The sequence below is a fragment of the Saccostrea cucullata genome, unplaced genomic scaffold (genome assembly GCF_032062105.1).
Source record: "Saccostrea cucullata isolate Sc308-1 unplaced genomic scaffold, CSIRO_AGI_Scuc_v1 ctg8921, whole genome shotgun sequence".
In the NCBI taxonomy this organism is placed as follows: Eukaryota; Metazoa; Mollusca; class Bivalvia; order Ostreida; family Ostreidae; genus Saccostrea; species Saccostrea cuccullata.
The window spans coordinates 24979-42511 of NW_026930711.1; the positions used below are offsets into that span (position 1 = coordinate 24979).

At 32.6% G+C, this 17533-nt stretch overlaps 1 protein-coding gene across 1 annotated transcript; it reads left to right on the forward strand.

Annotated features, from left to right (window-relative positions):
- The first annotated feature begins 5456 nt into the window (after positions 1 to 5456).
- On the forward strand, positions 5457 to 10638 carry LOC134229787 (A disintegrin and metalloproteinase with thrombospondin motifs 9-like). Its single transcript, XM_062711570.1, has 4 exons — positions 5457 to 5678; positions 8247 to 8417; positions 10051 to 10201; positions 10486 to 10638. Exons 1-4 carry the CDS (start codon positions 5520 to 5522, stop codon positions 10527 to 10529), a joined length of 525 nt encoding a protein of 174 aa, XP_062567554.1. The 5' UTR covers positions 5457 to 5519; the 3' UTR covers positions 10530 to 10638.
- Positions 10639 to 17533: the final 6895 nt, after the last annotated feature.

Here is a 17533-nt window from a genome sequence, read left to right on the forward strand (position 1 = left end):
AATTTGTCCGGCAATCCTAAAAAAAGAGGTCTATGGGCTACATCGCTCACCTGAGTATATTGACTAGAAAAAGGCATAAATCAGTTAAGTATTGAAAAGTATAGCTTGAATTTTTAACTACCGGTATTTGAGAATACTTCCATATCAAAAACAATGTCTTTACAGATTTTCCCCCTATATATTCCTATGTAAAAATGTCATCCCCATTGTGGCCCCTCCCTCTCTCCCTACCTCTGGAATAATGATGTGCACAAATGTGAATCTACACTACCTAATGATGCTTCCATAACAAAATTATAGCCTTTCCATAAAAGAGGATTTTCCTATAGATTCCTTCAAAAAATTTTTAATCGTTTATTGCGATCAAGCTCTACTCCCCACCCACCTTCACCCTCCCCACCAACCCTAACCACACCCCGGTTATGTTAAGAACAAACTTGATAAACTTGATTCTAAACTACATGAGGAAACTTTTATTTAAATATGACCAAACATGGCTTTGCTGTTCTCCAAAAGAAAATTTTTAAAGATTTTTCATCGATATTTCTATGTTAAACTCTAAATTTACGTTGTTATCCAACCTAGGGGGTCATGATTTGAACAAACTTGATTATACACTAATTGAGGATGCTTCCACATAAGTTTTATTTTTCCTGGCCCAGATAGTCTTTAGAAGAAGATTTTTTGTTAAAAAAACTTTTCCTAGATATGTTCGTAAGTAAAACTTTGATTTTCCGTTGTAGCTCCGCCCTATCCACGGGGGTCATGATTTTAACAAACTTGAATCTACTTAATTCTACATTGCCTGAGGTGTTTCCACATAGGTTTTATCTTTCCTGGTCAAGAGGTCCTTGAGAATAAGATTTTTCCTATGCATCCCTATGTAAAACTTTGATTTTTTATTGTGGCCCCGCCCTACTCTAAGGGCTCATGATTTGAACAAACTTGATTCTACACTACCCGAGGATGCTTCCACAAAGGTTTTATCTTTCATTGCCCAGAGCTTCTTGAGAAGACGATTCTTTAAGATTTTTCCAATGTATTCCTATGTAAAACTTTAATTTCACTAAAAAAAAAATGGAATTTGTTGTGATTTAGGGAAAAAAGTCAAAGATAACCAAGTTATACTGCAAATAACCTGGGTAGGTACAATTTACAATCTATAAACCGTTTATAAAATAAGACGTAAACTGTGCCATCCCAGGTTATACCAGCAAAATCTAGGTGTAGACATAAAAACATTTTATCTTAAAAAACATCCTCGAATTGAACATATTGTAAAATTAACGTCAAGCACTAATCATTGACGTAAGCCATTGTGTCGTCGGCAACATATGTTGTACGATATAAACTTTTATCCAATCAAATGACGTGCTTAAAACTACATTATTTATTGCTGCCACAAGGTGAAAAAACATCTTTTTAAAAAATCTAGAAATTTACAAATATATTTTTGAAGATGTATACACCCCTTTGGGGATAATAAGTTTTACAATCTATCTGTGCAAAATTTGAAAATAAATAAAATATAATGTTCACCCGGTATGCAAATAACGTTTTTAACTATTGCTTAAAAAGTATATAAAAAACGTTTCTTACGGAAGCCCATTAGTGCCAACCTGTATATATAAAGGAAAAGCAATATATAAAAGCAAACCTCGATATATAAAGGAAATGCGATATATATAAACAAAACCTGGATATATATAAAGGAAATGCAATATATATAAACAAAACTTCGATATATATAAAGGAAATGCGATATATATAAACAAAACTTCGATATATATAAAGAGAAAAATTTCCGCCGTCTAACCTTTAACATGTTTAATGACCTTCATAACAACAGAGACTTCGCCAACATACGATAAGCAGCTCCCGATCTAATGTTTTGATTGCGATCAGTTGGTGTGGCTGTTTCAGGATGGTATTCGGTGTGTTGTTATCTTGATAATTATGATGATTAAAACTGAAGCTTAAAAAACTGCTGTTCTTCTTCACGTGCCAAAATGATCTTGATTCTTTGAAAAAATTATGTACATTTATCTCTAAAATTAAAAGTGTTGTCTGTGTCTGCTCCACTGTATTATATGTATATGTATATATGTGTTTTTTATGTTTCTGTACCTTGTGTACCATTTACAGTGTGTGAATGAATCAAATTGAATTGATTTACCTTCAAAGACTTCAGAGACTTTTCTGCTTGTATATTAATGCTGGGGGTCTTTTCAATCGAACTATAATTCGGTGCAAACATACAAGTGTGTTTTATCATGCTTTATAAGTTTTTTAACGTTTTACTATGTTTTTTGCATGATGTATAGAGAATTTCAAATCGATTTAATTTACGACGTGGGATAAAAATGCGCAGTTTAATTATGTGCGTGTGCATGCACTAATTCGTTTCTTTTAATTAATTCCCAAATACTTGATTTTTTTCCCACACCATTAAAGACCCTAAAATTATTAAAGCATAATTTTAATTGTCAATTTCTTCCCTCACATTCAAATGAAGTGGGTACCTTCACCCTTCCCCTCTCTCCCATTCCGAACGATATTGATTCTTTTTTAACAATCAATGGGCATACTAGTTAATTATTTTTAAAATGAATTAAATGAATTTGAATTAGGGCATCAAAAAAGAGACTTCCTGTTAAACATTATTTTCATAAATTCTCGGTCGTGAAACCAAAGGTAGTACGCCTAAGTTTTTTATAAAACAGTAAACAAGATACATGTAGCTCTAGGTTGTAAAAACGAAATTGATCATGTACATGTAAATCCAATAAATGCACAGAAAATACGATAAATATACTTATTTCATTAATATACATGTATATACTAATGATTAAATCAAAGGCGGATCCAGGACCGGCGCCCCGGGCGTGCGCCCCCTCCGTTTAAAATATTTGTATATATAATTTATAGGTCCATTATCCTAAATTCCGTACAGCCACCAGAGCTCTCTGCCTTCTAATGCGCCCCCCCCCAATTACGAAATTTCTGGATCCGCCACTGTAAATGCTCTTCTTCTCAATTAATTGCATTAGTTTAAGTAATGTTACAATTACAGTCCATTGATATATGCATGTACAAACAAATAAACACTATTTCATAGCAACATTTTGCCGATTCTGGGAAAGTTATACATGAGTACTGTATAACTGATTGCCCCCCTGCCAGGAGTTAATCTGTATATAATCTTGATGGACAGCCGAGCGCTACAGGTCACGCAGTGGAAAATTTTCTCTTTATATATATAGCATTTCTCTTTATATATATCGAGGTTTTGTTTATATATTTCGCATTTCCTTTATATATATCCAGGTTTTGTTTATATATATCGCATTTCCTTTATATATATCCCAGTTGTGTTTATATATATCGCATTTCCTTTATATATATCGAGGTTTTGTTTATATATATCGCATTTCCTTTATATATCGAGGTTTGCTTTTATATATTGCTTTTCCTTTATATATACAGGTTGGCACTAACGGGCTTCCGTAGTTTCTAACTATTTCTTAAAAAGTATATTTAAGAAATGAATTTTATTTTTGAAGATTCATGAGGTTATGAACTACGACGCTTCACGCTGGCATATTTCATGAAGCGCGTTAGCGCTTCATGATAAATATGCCGGCGTGAAGCGTTGTAGTTCATATACCTCATGAATCTTCAAAAAATTTAATTCATTTCTTATATTTACATTATTTTTATTTTTCTGATGACTTGCCATAAATTTATGCCGTTCAACTGTCATTTTTAAAACAAAACAGTGTGCACTATATTTTTTGACGTCAAGAACAGTATTATGACGTAACAATGGAGATATTTATACTTATTCGTGATACATACCTAATGTAGTTCATGAGAAAATATACTTCATTTTATTTTTAAAGAATCATAAGGGAAATTTATTGGAAATGTAAATATTTAAAAAAAAACATTGAATATGTTATCCCAATAGTAGCTTATGTTTTCCGGATTTTTTTTATATAGGTAACATGCATACAACTATTCGTTAGTTTTCCTTTTGTGACGTCATAAACTTTTTATTTACAGTTTTAATAAAATTTCGAAAGGTTTCAACCAGGCTAGAACTCACAGAACCGTCGCTTGCTCTATGGACAGGAGCCACAGACAGCAGGGTGCACTGTTGTTTGATTTGTACAACAGAGAACCAGTGCATTTCTGTATTATACGATAAAAGGAGTCGGACATGTCAGCTTTTTAATTTTCATCTCTACTGGGATCAACTTGGAGACGAAAAAGAAACTGAATATCATATCATGGACAATGCAAGCAACAAAAGACGTGAGTATATTTTTTCAAGATCGTTGTTTGTACAGGTAGAAATTCTCATAACAACAGCCGGCTTAACTATTGTACGTATGTGTACATAAATTGACATATCAATTTAACTACTGTATGGGTACATAAATTGAAATATCAACCTAATTATTCATATGAACAGTTTCTCTGGTTATTTGTACACTTAATAAGTTGGTTAAAACAGTGGATTCTAATGGAATGGGTTAAAACAGTGGATTCTAATGGAATGGGTTTACTTGAAAAATTAATGAGTTTTAAGTTAGGATTTAATTGTTAAATTCCAGTGATTTCTTCATGAAATACAACCTATTCCCTCCACAACCCATAAACAATTACATTTTTGCATGTTAAATGAAAGGTTCAATGCTGTTCAAATTAGTTAATAAAAAAATGGAGGTAACTAAAAAGACCATTAATGTATTATTATTGACCATGCTGACTCTATTCTTTGATGTTTTCTACATATTTATTACGATTTATGGCTGAATAATTTTTGAATAGGTTTGAATTGGATGATGACTGAAATCAATATTTCTAATTATCTACCCAAAATATGACAGAGATATCTTTTGAAGTATAAGGAAACAAGATCTTAAATGTAAATTTTTAATCAGCAATTTAATGAATCGTTTCCGAAGCAAAGTGGTGTGGTGACCAAAAGCACTTTGGTTTGCAACGTTCTGCAAATACTTTCTAATTTTTTTCTTTGTGAAATTTAAATCAGGAAGGATTATACACGTCAGATTCAAATTATATAAAGATGATGATCATCAGGATAATGATAATAATTATTTTCATCATCAATACTATATTTAACATCATCATCATAATCAACATTATCATCAACATAATCATCATTATCAAGATCATCACAACCCTCATCATCATCATCACCTTCACCATCATAAACAACAACAACATCATCATCATTATCAACATCATCATCATCATCATCATCAACATCAAGAACATAATCATCACATCATCAACATCATGACATCGTTTGATTAATTATTTTTGTTTTTTGATTGTGGTTTTTAAGATATAATATGTAATTGTATATTTCTGAAGTACCCCAGTCGTGTTCCGACATCGCTCGTTGCACTGTGACGACGAAGGATGGTGAATATTGGTTGTATCCTACAGTAACAAATGGAAAGAGGGTGAAGATTTATTGTCATGACATGCAGAGAGGTCCGAAGGAGTATGTCACTCTGAAGTATGAAAACTCCTTTGTTCAACACGACGATTCAAATTGGTTAAGTAAATACGAACGATGCACATCTACATTTACGCCTCCACTAAAGAAAGCAGATTTTTTGAAAGTGGCCATTAACATAGAGGTAACAGTACATACGGATTTATTTTCGTCTGATGTGGCCTTTTGCAATTACAATCATTTTTAAGTCAATTTTAGTTTTGTCCAGGCAAAGTTAAATGTAAAATTATACCATCTTCCTTGAAATCGGCCTACTTAAAATTCGCCCAACTGTGCTTGAGACAAAAGGGCAATATAAAACGGGGACAAAATCTCCTTTAAAACAACAATTCCATCAACTAAATATACTGAAAGGAAAAAGAAACGCAGGGTAAACGTTTGAGGTGAATTAAATTCATTTTTCTTTTAATTTTTTGTCAGAATTCCTATCTAACTTTTAAATTCATCTTTCAAATAGATATAATCAAAATCCCATTTGATTTTGTTCATTAATTAATGTTATTGAAGTTCATATGACGATACCTCCCAAAAGTGAAAATCGAAAACTCTCAATTCTTCAATGTCTCCCCGCGCATCTTTCATGAGCCTTATTTCTTCTTTGCATTGAATTCATTACAGTGTTTATTTTTCAATCCCTGGCTATATTGGACTTGGGTAACTAGCAAAAAAATTAGACATACGACGTGCGCATGTGCCAGTGAGAGGAACAAAACAGTAAGTTGATCGGCTCAAAAAACCAAATTGCGGAATTGTTTTCTTTCATTTTTCGTGTGAACGTAATGATTATGATAGTCTACTGTATAAAAGGCGGTTTTGGGTTTTGATGGTAGTAAGATGGCGATTTAAGAGAAGCCAGGACGAATAACCCGCTCGTTACATGACTCTGTTTCGCGTTAACGTCATCGTCACGGTTGATTGAAAACCATTCCAGGCCATTTCTGACAACAGGATACAAGTTTTATGGGGGAAATTTACAAGAAACTTCTTAGTTACTCGTTGTTGCCTTTTTTCCATTAATTAGGCAATTCGAAAACCAGACCCCATGGAACTTCCGTAAGCTGTACCAAAATTGTAAGAAATTCATAGCGTCTCTAAATATTGAAAAACAATATGCATATCTTAGGTGCATAAAATGGTGCAATAAGATTTGTTGACAAACTCGTCGTCATCAAATTGCACGTGTTTTGGGCTTTTTAGCGTTTTCCCTATGTGACTTCATAATTTTTAAGGTTGAGTAATTCTTTGGTGCATAGTAACTATATTTCTCATTTGACAAATTTTGGTAATTTTCGGTCATGCGGTCAATTTTTTTTTCGAATATTATGCTACCCTGCGTTTCTTTTTCCTTTCAGTATATCTCAGAATGTTTAGACATAAATATTGATAGTGAAAAAACACACTGAGAATTGATTTTTTATCAAAGAAAATTTGGAATCGAAATAAGTTATCCCAATCTGTTTTCTGGAAGCTTCATTAGAGAAACAATTAAGGGCGTAGTCAGGGTACTTTTTATGTGTGTGCCCGAGTTTAGGCATGAGTTTGGGGTCGACTTAAGGATCTCAATGGGGTCTGCGGGGGCAAAGCTCCAGAAGCTAAATTGTAAAATATTCAGTTAGAAAGATAGAACGCAATGCACTTGGAAAAAACCCCCAGCAATATTCAATCATAAACCAAGTTCTGAGAAAATTTTATTTTTCCTTTAAACTGAATTTTAATTTTCAATTATTTTTTATCGATATTTCTTAAAGATTTTTTTTACTTGTGAAATTATTAATTTATTTATTTCTTTAATTGCTTGGGCAGATCAACCGAATCTTCGAAATGTTACAGTTTTATTTAAAGTTGTATTCAGAAGTATAAATTCATGAATAACTAATCCTTTAAAAGAAAGTTGCACAATCATTTTCCTTTTAATGATTAATATAAAAGACAATTAACAGGGCTTGTACCGGTACACTCTTCACAATACATTTCAAAACAATCAACTGTCCAATTTCCGTAACACTAAATATTTTCTGACAAACGATTATTAACAAAATAGTTTTATTGATATTCTAATTAACCTTTTCAAAATTTATTTCAACATATTCAATATTTAATTCAAAGATTTATGAAAAGAAACTAATTATAACTATTGCATAATTTATGTTTGTTGTTACAGCTCTGCATAGCTTCAAGAAAATATTGTTGTTCTTTCAAATAATCAATTTAAGATTTTATTTCTAAATATGCTTATCTAATTATCAAATCTTGCATTCTTTGATAAATTTTTACAGTGTAACAGCTGAAAATCATCTTAAAAATAACAAATTTTTAGCTACAATCTGCCCTTGAAAGAGATCTTATAAAAGAAAAGAATGTTATATAGAACAATAATTTAAAATAAAATAGACATAAAAATAAATTTATATATGTATGAAATTTACTTGGTTCTTAAAAGGGTTTTGGATTTTATTTGTCTTTCTTTTTTAAGTTCAATTGGTATTTTATTATGTTTAACTGGGTACAAATAGTTCCATTTTCATACAATTGAGTTGTCGTTCATAACGAAAACTCAGTTACATGTGATTATAGGATGAAAAATCTTTGACATCTCTACATTTTAATATATGCAAATCTCTCTGCATTATATATTCTTATAAAGTAATATTTCTCGTGGTACATTTGTCTTTCTGTATATTTTTACTTATAGGATATGTCTGTGAATGGAACAGATTATACGTTCGCAGTGCCTACAGGGGATTTCAGTCTTTCTTTTGGACAAACAGCTGACTGTGCTGCAGAAAAGTCGAGGAAAAACTGTTTTCGATTTTCCAGTGCAAAAATCAATACTCGAGGAACAGGGATGATTTTTGATCCTACTGTAAGTTTTAATTTCCAGAAATAAAATAACATGTCCTTAAAAAAATTATTCTTAGAGAGAAACATGAAGAAAATGATAAGGATTCAAATGTCAATTGAAAAAAAAAATAAGGCGGGAGCAGAACGGGGACCTCAAAAACACCAGAATTAGAGGAAAGATCAGGCGCCAAGAAGGAGGAAGCATTCTATATACATTGGTCACCCATCGCGTGTTCCTTGTCTCAACAAGAAAAACGAAAAATCCGTAGAATGAATAAAATATGTTATTGAAATTCTTTAAAATAATCATTAACATTTAATTTAGCAGAGTTAAAAATTTGAGCGGGAAGTGAACGCTCACAAGGTTTTAAGATGAAGCTTATGATTTTTATTTTTTTTCCGAATCTAATTATGTCTGTGAGCACTAAGCTCACAATATCATAACCCCGACCATGATGTGATTATAAAGTGATATCTCTTGCAATGGAAAAAGTTTTAAATATCTTCCCAATTTGTTAATATAGAAGAGAAGGTGCCAAAAGGCACTATCATGATTTATTGCAAAGTTATCATAAAGAAGTCGGTTCACTTTATGCATAAAATGGCCCTGTAGATATACCAATTGATTGAACAACACTTGATTTTCAATTTGAAGCATTAAAATAAAATAGAGACTTAGTGCTTTCATATCGTATTAAAAATTTTCTCCTAAAAGTCCAGGTCTTGAAGAACTGGCTTTATTAAATTGCAATGTTCTTGAATTTCTAGGTAAACAGGTATAATTAAGTACTTTCAGGGAAGAAAAATACTGTGAGCGCACTCTCTGATCTAAAAAATAAAACCTGTCTTTGAATTCTCAAAAACAGTTCTATCATATACGAGTTGCATATTTTAGATCAGAGGTTGCGCAGAATATGAGAAAATTGACGCAATTTGTGACGTCATAATGCATTGACTAGCCAGAAAATTACGTCATTTTTGATAGATACACAGTCACCAAAGATCTAAGGGATATTTAATGCATTGTTAACTAAAACTATGTAATTTCAGATTTTCAGAAATACACAGGGCCAAATAAGGCAAAGGTGAACCTTGTTCTTTTATACAGTGGTATAGGAGATGCAGCGGATTTGATATTTTTAAGAATGACAGAGTCCAAGATTTGTTTTAAAAAAATCAAATATTTGTCTGACAAAAATGTATTTTTATTAATGATACTTATCTTTAAAAAAAAAAGATGTCGCAAAAGTAGCATTAACTTTTGTTTTGTTACTTTGACCACTATGAGGAATATAAATACTTCTAAAATAATAAGTGGTATAATTGGGGTTGAGAATAAGAAATGTTGACGAATGGCATTGTCAATGCATACATGTTTTGCAATAGAAAACCGATATATCTGTCTGAAAGAAACACGGAGAAAAGGTTGCATAAGCATGACACCATGTAATTAAATTTGTGCGAAAATCTCATAATTTTTTTTTAACAAATTTTAAGTAAATTTCCAATAAGAATTTGATGCCGCAATAGTTAAGGACAAATAGGCGGAAGGACAAAAGATGGAAAGAACTGCGGTTGAATACACGAGTCAGTTAAAACCCCGTTTTTAAAGAGGTGCATAAGTATGATAAGAACAAAATTTGATCTATTTGCAGATTGTATTCGGTAAAGTGGGAGGCTGGGCTACTGGTATACTGGATTTTCAGCGTTCAGCAGACGGAGCGGAAGTGTCCTTCCGGTGTGCAGGATGGTGTGGAAAATGTGGTCCAGTTGAAGAAATGAAGTTTATTTTGACAACAGAAGCGGGTGAGACATCTTCACTTATTGGTTTGATTTAAGAATTTGTCTCAGTCAAAACTTAGGAACTTCATACATATATTTTGTAGATTATCATTCATTCTTGTGAAAAAAAAAAGCATTTACAAAATATAAAATTTCAGAGGACAGATACAATTAACATCTCAAACTTATGTAATCATGAGGTCATATCTCTATGAACTAATATTTTTTCCTCTAAAAACGAAATTTTGACTTTATCTAATACTTAAGAATTTTACTGAGGTTTATATCTTATTTATCTGTACTTGCAGTTCCCGTTTCCGAAGCACAGTCAGTGATTTGTCCTGTGAAATAAACTCCATGGTCCCAGAAATCACCCTCATCATAAAGAGAATGACATTCTCTTCTGAAAAAAAGAATTTGGAACCTCTGACTTCAACAATAATTTAAAATTGATTTTCCTTGCATTCATATTATGATTTTTAAAGTATCACTTTGGAAAAGAGTACAAAAAGAAAACATACATTTATTATGCTTTCCTTGTATGTAAATGATATAATCTATAACATGTATATTACTTATAACAATATCAATAATGTACATCAGGCTTCTTTTTCTTATACTGATCTATAACTATATTTGAAATAAAAAAAAATTAATAAACAAAAATTAAGCAATAAATATCGTATATTTAGAGCTTATTATCCATACCCAATAAACATGTAAAAAAAAAATCCCTATCCCTGATTTTCCTTAAAAAATGCCTTTTTGTTCTGGTTAGAATGTAGTTACTTTAGAAAGTAAACACAATGAAAAAACAACAAACTTTTTAGCTCTGCTTAATCAGAAGAAAGTCAAATATTTAGAAAATAGTTTTTAATTTGGCTGAGTTCAGTTTAGACTACATATAGACAATTAGTTTTAGAAAAAAAAGTAATGCGGTTTATAGTCCTCTAACTTTGATTTGATAGATGTACATTGGTAAGAATGTCTCAAGAGATCCTATGGTAAAGAATTGGCCTATTTTTTATCAACTCTTTAAGGAAAATAAGTCTCCCAGTTTATTCCATATTCATATATTCTACTTTCGGTCAAATAAAAAACAACCCAATTAAAACAAATTATTGACAATTTTTTAATAAAAGAGCATGCGAAAGAGAAAATGTCTGCTATGACCAGTCAACAGTGGATATTTACAATACTGTTTTCAGAGATCTGTGTTGGTTCTGCATTTAACAGATCTAAATCTATTTGTGTATATAAAATATACACAAATATATATATGTATATAATAATATATAATGTATATAAAATATATGCCTCTATTTTACAAGAAAAGCATATTTTCGGGAACCTGAACACTACAATGTAGGTCCTCGATTATTGTTTATTTGTAAGTCATTGAACTGTTTTGTGCGTGTACATAATTTGGCGTTTTCGAAATTTGGCGTAATCACTGTCCGTTCAGTGTATTGTATTTGAATGATTTCTTAGAGGTATTCACGAATTAGCGCATTAGTGTTTATGCCAAAGCTGCTAAAACGTGTTTCAAAGTACACATAAAGTATTAGGAATATAGCATAATATACACGCACGATATCTCGAACTCAGTGCATTAACTACACGGACAATCCAGATAATTCCGATTGTAAACATGGCGAGAAAAAAGTTGAGAAAATTAGTTAAATTTTCCTCTATATAAGGATTATTTTGGGAGGTGGGGTGGGATCGTTAAAAGGCATATTACAATCTCAAAAAGTACATAATTTCTCGCATTCAAAATTTTGCGTAATCACTGGGTATAGTGTTGTTGGCGTACTCATAAATTAGCACTACACAAGTCCGTTCAGTGTATTCTTTATGTAAATGATTTCTTAGCAGTTTTCATGAATTAGCTATAGCGCATTGTTGTTTGCGCAAAAGCCGCTAAAAATGAAGCCGTATTTTAAAGTATACATACAGTATTAGCAATATAGCATAATGTACACGTGCACGTACCATAACTCGAATTCAGTGAACTACGAACAATCCAGATAGTTCCGATTGTAAACATGGCGTGTAAATTTGAAGCAAGAAAAAAAAACGTTGAGAAAATTAGTTAAAGGTTTGTCTATATATGGATTTCTTTTGGGAGGTGGGTAGGCGTCGATAAAAGGCATATTACAATCTCAAAAAGTATGAAGGGGGTTGTCTCAGATTTTTTCTGAGAACAGTCTTCTGTTGTAGTTTTAATATGTAAATTTTCATTTGGATATTACATGCCCCATCCCCACTGTTTGTTGCTGTTCGGTCATACATGGGCAACTACAGGAAAAATGTATCCGCAATATCAGACAAACTGAAGTCAGACATTTTTTGTACTCAATACTCTATCCCCCCATTTTCTTCAAGATGAGTATTCAGATAGGGGTAAAAAAAAGTAAGATATTTTTTTTTATGTATATTTTGGTAAAGAAAACAAAGAAAATGTGTGAACAAGGCCACGTACCTTATATACAGCGCATCGAACTTGTATGTGAAAATTCAATCTTAATTATCACAAAATTTTCTCGTAACATTGACGTATATTTGATGTAAAAACTCCAAAATTTTCCAAAACCTTATTAAAAGGATTGTTTGGTCTGTTGTATAATCTCTTTCAAGTGGCTTCCATTCATATGGAGACACGATCACTTGTCCATGGTAAGCTGCAAATTTTGTCCTATACTCGGCACTCATCATTTCACGGCCATTGAGCAGTGAGGGACCTTTTTCGCGATAACTCCTACTGCTACTCAGGCCCTTGGATTAAATGGTTTCAGTAATAGTATTTGAGCCTGCAATTAACTCCTTACTTTGCGACTCTTCAGTCGTTCTAACGTTTTAACCACTGCGCCATGCAAGTGGCATTAAAGAGATTGGATTTTCTCCCTTTGAAATAGAATTCACACACTAAAGAGGACAAAAAGGGTCATTTTCTAATATTATAACATAATGTTTTATACTAATGGATCATCGTTCTATTTCGTGGCTATTTCATCACAAGGGTAAGATATTTTAGATGAAAAGAATACATGTGAAGTTGGTAACATTCAGATGGGGTTTGCTTATAACCAGTTGCAGAGTGTGTCATAGCTTGGCGGAGGGTTATTAGTACAAGTTCAAAGTCACTATAAAAAGAGATGTATATTCCTTTGCTGATTTTCTACTGCTGAAAAATTGCAAACTGCTACGCCTAAAAAGACTACTTGCATCCTTAGCATATGGCATGACCTTGACTCAAGGTCACTTTGTCCTAATCGCAGTTTCAGCGGAAGACGTACTCGTTGCTTTACAACGAGCTCTGCTCTAGGTTTATTTGTATTTATTATATTAAATGTCGCTTGGCACTTTATTTTTTAGCAGATGGGCATGTGGAGAGTTATTACGTATACAAGTTGTCGGAGGACTTTTCATTCTTATTAATCTATTAAAACTGTTAAGTTAAGGCAAAATTAGATACCATTTATTGTGTAAAATTATGACAATATCAAACGTGAATTTGTACATGTATGATTAGTAACATGACAAGTTAATTGAATTCATACTTAACTTTTCTTGATATTATATAAACAATAAAATGCTTTCTTTTGTTGTTAATTAGTACTAGAACGAATGTCGCAGCTGTTGCAGAAAAAATACACAACCCGCGTAACTTATGGGAAATGTTAAAGTTTCTGCAGACAAACAGACAGACAGCTAGACAGGTAGACAGACGGACGGACACCACAAAATCTAAATAACCCCAAAACTTCGTTTACAGGGACATAAAAAGGAAATTATGACTGGAGATTTTCCCAACATCGTACTTTAGAGAATAATATTAATTAGGTGTTTTACTTGCACTTACATATACACTCTTATTTGTTTATAAGTGCCTCTTCAAAAAAAAAAAGTCGTTTAAGATTGTGTTTCAAATTGAAAATGAAAATGGACGGTTTTCAGGATCTAATGAGAAGAGAATCCTGCAAGTTAAGTACCAAACACTGTGTTTTTGTGTCAATACTTGGATTTCTGCTGGTTTTGGGACTAGGAATTTTCACATCATCTTTTGCTTATCTTCACAAATATGATAGAGACCGTGTTAATCCATCGTCGGGAATGCTCAAGGAGTCCGTTTCGGGAGATTTTACAACGCAGGGCATAGTGACTGAGAGAATGATTCAAAGTATGTTCTTTACATCTAAATTTAAAGTTTTTTGTCCCCCGCTTTCGCGAAACGAGGGGGACATTAAATTTCATTCGTCTGTCCGCGTGTCAGTCTTTCCGTCCATCGCGAAAACTTTTACCTTGGTTATATCTTCTGAATGAGAAGAAAGGGGGCTTTTATATTACATAAATATATATGTTACTTGTGACTAAATACACTATGATTTTTGAACCAGTGACCTTAAAGTTTGACCTACCTTTTAAAATAATGATCATAACTTTCAATTGGCCCAATTTGCATATGAAAAGAAAGAGGGATTTCACATTAAAGATCATTACCCGTGACAAGAACTTTCGAATTATACTATAAATTTGATATCTTGGCCTTGAAGTCTAGATCTGATCTACTTTTTCAAAACCTTTAACCATGGTCATATCTTTGAATGAGAAGAGATACATCTTTCATATTATACATGTATATTACCTGTGACAAGATCTTTCTAAATACAATATGTTGTTGATCTTGTGACGGTGAAGTTTGACCTGGTTTTCAAAAATGTTATTTTTCCTTATAACTTTTGATTGATATGAATTTTTCAAATAACCCCATTCACCGCAGTCATGCATTTTATCGCATACACCATTAACTATTTCTAACGCAATATCAAACATATACCTTTCCCTGCTATCACGCATTTTGAAAAGTTAATGTGATTTTCAATTTATTGTCAAATTCCTTCTATTTTAAAAATCTCATAAAATGTGAAAAGTTAATTTCTTATTAAAATATTACGTCATAATATTATTTACGCTAAACTTTAGAGAAACTTCTACCATGCTATCATAAAGACACCGAAAGCGGGGAACCACAATTCTATGAATTTGCTTGCACTTATAGTTTCCGTCAACTTAGAGGAAATTCCGATTGTAAATTACTTAGTACGTGTATTTACATACGAGGGGTTTGTTACAACGCACTTTGACAAATTACGTACTTTGAAAAAAAAAATTCAAAGTGCGTTAAATTTGGGACCAATTCAACGCCTTTGAAATTTTTTTTTCAAAGTGCGTTGATATCAACCATATTAACGCACTTTGAAAAAAGTGTATGGTTGATATTCTTACAAATCTTAGGTATGAAAAATAATTGAACCTATTGGATAATTTTTCAGTGATAAGGTCACTTCAGGATGTGAAAGTGAGCGATTTTGATTTTTCCATACTTTGAAAATTCTTTCTCTCTTTAATGTTTTATAATTGTTCTTATTTTTTTCCAGTTTGCACGCATTTTATGCAAACTAAAATTTATAGAAAGTTTTCAACGTCATACTAGTTATGCTAATTCATATTTTGGTGTAGCATAGGCATCGGGTACCGGGAGGGGTGCTTAGGCATACGAATGTTTTACAAAGATATAGTTACATAATATAGACATTGAAAATTTTGGCTTACTTTCGGGGGGGGGGGGTTGCAACGTTCAGTGTGCTACCCACGGCTATGTAAAAAAAAATAGTTGGACTGAGAGACGTTGTACTCGTCTTCTCCTTGTTCTCTATGAGGTTAAATCAATTCACGTAAATTGAAAAGTTTTCGAAAGATATAATTATTACAAATTAACTCTCTCAATTACTAAATTCGAAGTCTAGAATTTTTGTTTGCTACATATTTTTTTTCAAAGTGCGTTAAATTTCCCCATGGTAAATAAAAATGTTGATGTACAGTCTCGGGTCAAAAGTATTCGTAAAAAATGGCGGCCTACTTTTTCATTGCCGCGCTTCGCTCCCCCTTTCAGCGTCGTTCTTGACGCATAAATTAGTTATCCCTCTTACTACGTACAAATATACACAAGCACGACTGATCACGTGGCTTTGTTATGACGTATTTTGTCGTCTGCAAATGTTTTGTTTCCGCTATCAGAACAAATGGGTAGGAAAGGATCTGAACTGTGTGCATCCGAAAAAGAAAGTATTTTATCGTTGTCTAAAGCTAATATAAAGTTAAAGGAAATATCAGAAATAACAGGAAGGCCTATTTCTACAATATGCAGTTTTTTTTAAAGCGGCAACAAAGACGTGGAAGTGCAGAAAACAAGGATCGAAGTGGCAGACCGCTTAAGTGTAGTGTCCAAAGGCAAAGGCAACTTATCCGACTTGTGAAAAATAATCGCCGAAGGACTTTGACAGAATTAACGAATGTTACCAATGAAAATGGAGCAAGAAGACTTTCAGAAAGTACCGTGAAAAGAATTTTGAAAAAAGGGGTTTAACGAGTTAATTGGTGTAAACAATACAGGCACGAAACTGTGGATGGGTTTTGGAATAATATAATATTCAGTGATAAATGTAAGATGATGATTGATGGAGAACAACGCGTGTATGTGTAGCGGAAGGACGGCGAAGAATTGGATCCCCCTTGTGTTGCACCCCCTCCTGGACGGCGCTTTGATTTGATGGTGTGGGGATGTATAACAGCTTACGGTGTAGGTACTTTATGTGTTGTTGACAGTAAAATTAATGCCAAAAAATATATTGAAATCATCGATAGCAATTTATGGCCTGTTGTAGCCAAGCATTTCCCTAACAATCGGTATATATTTCAAGACGACAATGCGCCTGTGCATAGAGCAAGAGTAGTGAAAGATTTCATGACTAGAGAGGGAATAACAACACTTGAATGGCCAGCCCAAAGTCCTGACTTAAATATTATCGAAAATTGCTAGAAGAAAATGAAACACGAACTTAATTTAAATGTTCATAATCTGAGGACCAACGATGACCTTGCAGTAGCCGTTCGAAAGGCCTGGGAAAACATCCCGCATCAATTCATTCAAAGGCTATACTAGTCGATTTCAAGAAGAATTAAAGCAGTAATCAAGTCAAAAGCCTGTCTTACGAAATATTAAGGTTGGTGCAAATTTAATTAAGTTAAAAATTTGATGAAACTAAGGTGACCTAGTTTTGTTTACAACGCCGCCATTTTGTTTTTTTTTTTTTACGAATACTTATGACCCGCGACTGTACACTCTTAACGCACTTTGAAAAAAAAAATCAAAGTGCGTTGAGTGTGTCTCAAATTTAACGCACTTTTAATTTTTTTTTTCAAAATGCGTTGATTTTGTTCCCAGTTTAACGCAATTTGAAATTTTTTTTTCAAAGTGCATGATTTTTTCAAAGTGCGTTACCACAGGGGTTA